General features: G+C 40.7%; 1 protein-coding gene across 1 annotated transcript; it reads right to left on the bottom strand.

Annotated features, from left to right (window-relative positions):
- Window positions 1-6,177: 6,177 nt before the first annotated feature.
- LOC131521717 (cortexin domain-containing 1 protein-like) lies at window positions 6,178-6,360 on the bottom strand. Its single transcript, XM_058746685.1, has one exon. The coding sequence runs from the start codon at window positions 6,358-6,360 to the stop codon at window positions 6,178-6,180; it is 183 nt and encodes a 60-aa protein (XP_058602668.1).
- Between the last annotated feature and the right edge of the window lie 1,708 nt (window positions 6,361-8,068).

Consider the following 8,068-nt stretch of genomic DNA (forward strand, 5'->3'; position numbering starts at 1 on the left):
AGTGTATGTGTGTGGTTAAAAAAAATGTTTGTTTCCCTTTTCTGTAGCCGTTGGCTGCTCCCCCTGGACCCCTCCTCCCTGCACTCCTTCTGCCTCACTTCAGTCTGCTTCTTGATTTTGCTGGTTCTCTGGGCAGTCCTTGGCCCAATGACCATCTTTCTTGCACAATCTACATTTGGTGCATTTTCTGGTCTCATGATCATCAGTTTCACAGATCCAACAACCCCGTTTCTCAGAATTTCCTTCAGCCCCGTTCGGGCATCTTCCACCTTGCCTTTTTCCTCTTCCCCTCCCGTCTGCTGACGCCGCTGCACAGAAGAGCCCCCAGGTCTCGATACAGCTTGCACTAAAGCCAACTGTAATTCTCTGTCAGTCCTTGCTTTAGCCTTTTCTTTCTTCGCTGTTTGCAGTTCCTCTGCGTGCAAAGCATGTGCTAAAACAGCAGATAATCGTCCATTTTTCCATTCGATGTAGCTGGTTTTCACTGCTTGCGCAATCTCAGGTCTCAGTCCATTCAAGAACCAGGTCCGCAAATGACATTCCCATGTCTCAGGCTGATTTCCTTGGTCGTCGGGCTCTATTAAGCCACTGTGTTTGTTGAATATTTCATAAAGACGATGATAATAATCTTGAATAGACTCTTCTCTGTTCTGGCAGCAGTTGCCAATCTTTGCTGTGTCCACACACGCTGGGAATGCTACTTTTATACCTTCAGCCAGCTCTTCAACAGCTGTGCGGTACTCCAGATTGTGTCTGTGCTCCCATTTGCTGTGTTCTCTCCGGCTGTCTTCCTTCTGCAGCCTTTCACTCACTTTATGCCAGCTCGAAGCCCCCAGTTTCACTGCCATCAGCCTTCCCAGTTCATGCACAGTAGGGCTGAACTCCTGACAAAACGTGAATAGTTCAGTAGAGAATTTGTCACCTGCTTCCTCAGGGCTTGGCAAATGAGCCATAGCTTCTTTCATATCAGTCACAGTCCATGGTCTAAAGACCATCATTGGCCCATCAGGTCCCAAAACTTCGGTCTGTTATGCTCACATTTTCTTCTTTTACTGTTTGTCTTGTTTTTCTTTTCTTTGTTGGGGGAGCTCTGTGCACTCTCTTCTCTTCAGCTTCTTCGTTGGGGGTTTCAGGAATTATCTCGGGGTCTTCCTCTATTTGTTCTCTGTATTCTGCTTCTGCCCGCAGTTCTGTTGGTCTTCTTGGTGGAGAGCAGTTGAGGTCAGGGTCCACTTTCAGGGCTTGCAGCTCAGCCACGGGATAGTGATGGTACAGTGGTGGTGCATGTGGAGAGACGCAGACAGAGCGGTTAGTAGGTCTATGTGATGCAGTTACTTTTTCTTCACATTTTTCATTTTCAAATTAAAATGACTCTCACCATGTAAGAGACGAACTCACTCTCAGTTGTCTTTTAAAGGTTTTATTCTTTGCAAAGAAGGCCAACAGTCTTACAGACACACAGGTTGCTGCAGAGTGTGACAAAGAAGGGAGGGTTCCCTGCACCTTATATCTCCCTCGGCCTTCAAGGTTACAAACTCCTAACAGCTGTACTTTTCCACACATGGTAAGAAAATAAAAAGAAACACTCCACTATATCATATTTCTAAAGCACTGTCCCTTATATTTATGGCCTAGACGACCCTCTAGGTCATGGACAGGTCTCCCAGTTGGTCTCCCAGTTGACCCCCTCATCTCCGTTTAGGCCCCTCACTTTAATTCACTGTGACTTGCACAGCAGTTCTAAGTTAAGCATTGCACTACACAATGTTTCATGAGTATATAGAATCATGTAAAATCAACCAAAATGAATTTTTCTTCAACAGTCTGCAACTGAATTTGTGGAGCCCGGTCTCATTAAAAAAATGCGTATAAATAGTACGCCAAATAAAAATGAAAACTCGTGGTATTGATACACAAAAATGGACTTTGGCGTATATATGATACGAACGTGTGTGGCGTGCATATAATACGCAGTTTTCGCGTGTATATGATACGAAATTTGTTGGCGTGCATAAGAGGCAGTTTTCACGTACATACGGTCATGGCCAGAAACATCGGAAAATTAATCTGCATTGTTAATCCTTTTGATCTTTTATTTAACAAATTCACAAAAATCTAACCTTTCATTGGATAATAAGAATTAAAAATGGGGGAAAATATCATTATGAAATAAATGTTTTTATCAAATACACGTTGGACACAATTATTGGCACCCCTAGAAATTCTTAAAATATCTCTGAAGTATATTCCCATTCATTTTCACAATTTTGAGCACTCCAGGGTGATTATGAACATGAAATTATCCAGCCATGGCTTCCTGTTTCACAGAAATATACACTGAACAAAATTATAAATGCAACACTTTTGTTTTTGCCCCCATTTTTCATGAGCTGAACTCAAAGATCTAAGACTTTTTCTATGTACACAAAAGGCCTATTTCTCAAATATTGTTCACAAATCTGTCTAAATCTGTGTTAGTGAGCACTTCTCCTTTTCCGAGATAATCCATCCACCTCACAGGTGTGGCATTATTGCACAGGTGTACCATAGGCTGGCCACAATAAAAGGCCACTCTAAAATGTGCAGTTTTACTGTATTGGGGGGGGTCTGAAAACCAGTCAGTATCTGGTGTGACCACCATTTGCCTCACGCAGTGCAACACATCTCCTTCGCATAGAGTTGATCAGGTTGTTGATTGTGGCCTGTGGAATGTTGGTCCACTCTTCTTCAATGGCTGTGCGAAGTTGCTGGATATTGGCAGGAACTGGAACATGCTGTCGTATAGCCAATCCAGAGCATCCCAAACATGCTCAATGGGTGACATGTCCGGTGAGTATGCTGGCCATGCAAGAACTGGGATGTTTTCAGCTTCCAGGAATTGTGTACAGATCCTTGCAACATGGGGCCGTGCATTATCATGCTGCAACATGAGGTGATGGTCGTGGATGAACGGCACAACAATGGGCCTCAGGATCTCGTCACGGTATCTCTGTGCATTCAAAATGCCATCAATAAAATGCACCTGTGTTTGTTGTCCATAACATACGCCTGCCCATACCATAACCCCACCGCCACCATGGGCCACTCGATCCACAACGCTGACATGAGCAAACCGCTCACCCACATAACGCCATACACGCTGTCTGCCATCTGCCCTGTACAGTGAAAACCGGGATTCATCCGTGAAGAGAACACCTCTCCAAAGTGCCAGACGCCATCGAATGTGAGCATTTGCCCACTCAAGTCGGTTACGACGACGAACTGCAGTCAGATCGAGACCCCGATGAGGACGACGAGCGTGCAGATGAGCTTCCCTGAGACGGTTTCTGACAGTTTGTGCAGAAATTCTTTGGTTATGCAAACCGATTGTTGCAGCAGCTGTCCGGGTGGCTGGTCTCAGACGATCTTGGAGGTGAAGATGCTGGATGTGGAGGTCCTGGGCTGGTGTGGTTACACGTGGTCGGCGGTTGTGCGGCCGGTTGGATGTACTGCCAAATTCTCTGAAACGCCTTTGGAGACGGCTTATGGTAGAGAAATGAACATTCAATTCACGGGCAACAGCTCTGGTGGACATTCCTGCAGTCAGCATGCCAATTGCACGCTCCCTCAAAACTTGTGACTTCTGTGGCATTGTGCTGTGTGATAAAACTGCACATTTTAGAGTGGCCTTTTATTGTGGCCAGCCTAAGGCACACCTGTGCAATAATCATGCTGTCTAACCAGAATCTTGATATGCCACACCTGTGAGGTGGATGGAGTATCTCGGCAAAGGAGAAGTGCTCACTAACACAGATTTAGACAGATTTGTGAACAATATTTGAGAGAAATAGGCCTTTTGTGTACATAGAAAAAGTCTTAGATCTTTGAGTTCAGCTCATGAAAAATGGGGGCAAAAACAAAAGTGTTGCTTTTATAATTTTGTTCAGTGTAAATAGGAGGGAAAACAAAGCCCAAATTCCCTTATTCATCCATCACAATGAGAAAAACCAAAGAATATATTTTTGATGTGTAGAAAAAAATAATTGAGCTTCACAATTTAGTGAAGTGGCTTTAAGAAAAGAGCTAGAGCAGTGAAAATTTCCATTTCCACCATCAGGGCAATAATTAAGAATTTCCAATCAACATAAAATGTTAGGAAACTGCCTGGAAGAGGACGTGTGTCTATATCGTCCTAATGCACGGTGAGGAGGTGAGTTTGAGCGGCTAAAGACTCTCCGATGACCACAGCTGGAGAATTGTAGAAAATAGTTAAGTCTCGGGGTCAGAAAACCTTTAAAAAAATTGTCAAACAGCACCTACATCACCACGTGTTGATCGGGAGGGTTTCAAGAAAAATTCTCCTCGCTCATCCAAAAACAAACTCCAGCATATTCAGTTATCAGACACGACTGGAACTTCAAATGGGACTGGCTTCTATGGTCAGATGAAACTAAACAATGAGCTTTTTAGCAGCAAACACTCAAGATGAGTTTGGTGAACACAGAGATAAAAAGTACCCCATGTGTACAATGAAATATACTGCTGTATTTTTGATGTTGTGGGCCTATATTTCTGCTGGAGGTCCTGGACATCTTGTTTAGACACACGGCATCATGGATTCTATCAAATACCAACAGATAAAAACTCAATAAGTGACTGACTCTGTTAGAAATCTTATAATGGGCCATGTTTGGATCTTCCAACCGTACAATAATCCAAACACAAACCTCAAAAACAACACAAAAATGGGTCACTGAGCACAAAACCAAGCTTCTGCTGGCCATTCCAGTCCTCTGACCTGAACCCTGTAGAACTTGAGTGAACTGAAGAGAAGAAGCAGCAACATGGAGCTGTGAATCTAAAGGGTCTGGAGTGATTCTGGATGAAGGAATGGTCTCTGATCTCTCGTCAGGTGTCTCTAACCTCATCAGGCATTACAGGAGAACATTTAGAGCTGTTAAACTGGCAAATGGAGGTTTCAAAAAGTATTGAATAAAACGGTGCCGTTAATTGTGGCCAATGTGTATTTGAGAAAAACATTTATTTCATAATGATATTTCCCCCAATTTTAAATTCTTATTATCCAATTAAAGGTTAGATTTTTGTGAATTTTTAAAATAAAAGATCAAAAGGATTAACAATGCAGATTAATTTTCACGGCCTTCTTTGATCATATTTACCAAGGGTGCCGATATTTTTGGCCATGACTGTATGATACGCATCTACCCCACAACCCTATACCCATCGTATAGCATATATATGCCAAAGTCCATTTTTGCATTTCAATACCAAGAATTTTCATTTTCATTTGGCGTACTATTTATACGCACTTTCATGAGATCGGGTTGGTTTTTTAACTATGTGTGTGTGTGCATACTAACAACTAACAATGTATGAAATAGTTTACTAAGTGTCCAGTCAACTGTTCACCATATTTAATGACTGTAATTTAATTTTTATTAAAGAAAAAAGTTATATTTCTCCAAAAAGAAAAAAACAAAACAAAACACCAACATACTGTTTTTTTTTAGAATAAAACCACAATTTATTATTTAACTGTTAATCAGCATGCATAAATTAATGTATGCACATTAATTAATTAAAATCTCTTGCATTTGGCAGTCTCTTCAAAGCGACTTACAAAAAATGTAATGCAGATATTTAAAAAAATAAATAAATAAAAACACTTATTCAAACCCTAATCAAAGCTTTTCAGATGTTCAGAATTTAACTATATCATGGCATTGTGTAAAGCTCACATTTTGAACATTGCCATGTGATCAGCTGTAAAAGTGTAACTGGATCCATCCTGTGGTTTTTAGTTTCACAGCACTACAGTTAATACAGTTAAGACTCACTGAACCAAAAATAGAAGCCTGAATATTCAGTGAGACATGACATTTATTCTGTGACTCTCTGTAGGACACTCTCATCCAGCCGCATCACATTTCTGACATTCACACACAGTTGTGTTGATTTATTTGCACTCAGTGATGATTCCTGGTGGTAATGAGATCTCATAATGACACTCAGATCCCTTTTCCCGGATGAGTTCCAATGAAATCCAAGAGTCTCCACACAATGAGGGTTAGAGAAAGTGTAGATGTGTTTCCACTTGTGTTCTCTGAGTGTTTCCAGAAGCATCTGTTTTAAAGTTCTTCTACAATCCAATGGTTCTCAATCCGCCTGCTTTAACCTTCATCCCTCCACTTGCTCCTCCTGATAGGTGGACACAGAGATGGCGCTGTACGGATCCAGAACCATCTGAGCACAGCGAACCATTGTAACCAACAGAAACAAACACAGCAGGACCAAGAAGAAGAGAGCGAAGCCCAAATCCACATCAACATCCAGTCGAGACATCGGAGGAGGCAGGTCCATGATTATTGAAGGACTCAACTCTATTAGTGAGTCAAAGCTTCACCGAGTGACAAACACATGATATACAGTGATAAACGTCCAAGATATGAGCCGGATTTGGTCATGGAATTGTCCAAATGTGACTTGTTGTTCTCGTCAAAAGCAACCCTAGTCGCCGGTGTTGTGCTTCTGTCGGTGTAAAACAGCTCTGTATCAGATGAGTCTCACATTCCAGCACTCAAACGAAGCTCTGCTCTTCATCTGTTTGAGACTTAATGTGCATTTGAAACTAAACTGAGCTGCTGAACTGCATGCAATCGATTCTGACCTTGAATTTTAATTCTCAACCGATGCAAAATGAAGATGTTTGAAAGAAATACCTTGATCGTGGCACTGGCTCACCCTGCAGTCATCGGTCAGGGATACGTGTTCTCTTATCTCGGGTATTAGCATGTCTTCCTTTGGCCTTAGAGACATACACACCAACACTTGGCACCTGTGTCCACGATGAATAGTTAAACAGGAGTTACAATCAGGCCTTATATGGCTTAAACCCCCCCTTTAGGCTGCTTCAGAAACACTAGAGGCCACTTCATGTGTTACCAGCCACGGGCGAGCTGAGAATGATGAAGCACTGACAGATCTCAGACCGATGGATCAGGACACAGATTGATGAAGCTCAGATGGTGATGGAGCTGGAAACTGAAAACTACAAGTATTGACCCATGAACTATCTCTTAAAAAAAAAAAAAGGTTCCAAATTGGGTTTGAAGAACCATTTTTGGGTCCCCAAAGAATTTATAATCTTAACAGAACCATTTTGTTTTCTTAGTGTGAAGAATATTTCAATAATTTAAAGGATCTTTTTCCATTTTGAAGAATGGAATGGAAAGTTTCCATAGATATCCAAGGTTCTTCATGGAACCATTGATGTCAATAAAGAAACTTTTAAACCAAAAAAGAACTTTTTAAGGGTGAATCAGAATTGCAGTGAAAAAATTGAAAAAAATTCATTGAATTTACTGTTTTTTTTAAGGTAAGTGGTTGCAATCAATTCATTTTAGCTGCATTTAAATAAACACATTTAGTTGACTAACTTTTTTAAATTTTAAATGTAGCTAAAATAAATTGTTTGCAACCACTTACCTTAAACAAAAAAATAGTATCATTTTTTTTAGTGTATGGGACAAAACCTCTGACTGCTGATTGGTTTTTGTACATCAGATCATTTTCAAATATTTTTTCTTCAAATGTTACACAGCCAAGATTTGGTAGCATTGTGACAAAAAGATCAGTACTGTTGCTGCCAGAATAATAAGAATCCAGTGCAGAAAATTTGGGGTTGGGAAAAGAATATAAAGAAAAAATAAACAGCAATATTGTGAAATATTATTACAATTTAAAATAGCTGATTTCTAAGCGAATATCTGTTAAAATGTAATTTATTTCTGTGATGCGCAGCTGTATTTTCAGCATCATTACTGCAGTCTTCAGTGTCACATGATCTTCAGAAATCATTCAGAAACATTTCTGATTATCATCAATGTTGAAAACAGTTGTGCCACTTCTGATACATTTTATTTTTCAGCATTCTTTGATGAATAGAAAGTTCAAAAGAACAGCGTTTATTGGAAATAGACATGTTTTGTGTGATGATCCGAACTCGCCTGTATTTGGAAGACGGATGACTTGCCGAGTGATTTCATCACACACCTGGCTTCTCTATCTT

This window comes from Onychostoma macrolepis, chromosome 16, assembly GCF_012432095.1.
Source record: "Onychostoma macrolepis isolate SWU-2019 chromosome 16, ASM1243209v1, whole genome shotgun sequence".
NCBI classification, from domain to species: Eukaryota; Metazoa; Chordata; class Actinopteri; order Cypriniformes; family Cyprinidae; genus Onychostoma; species Onychostoma macrolepis.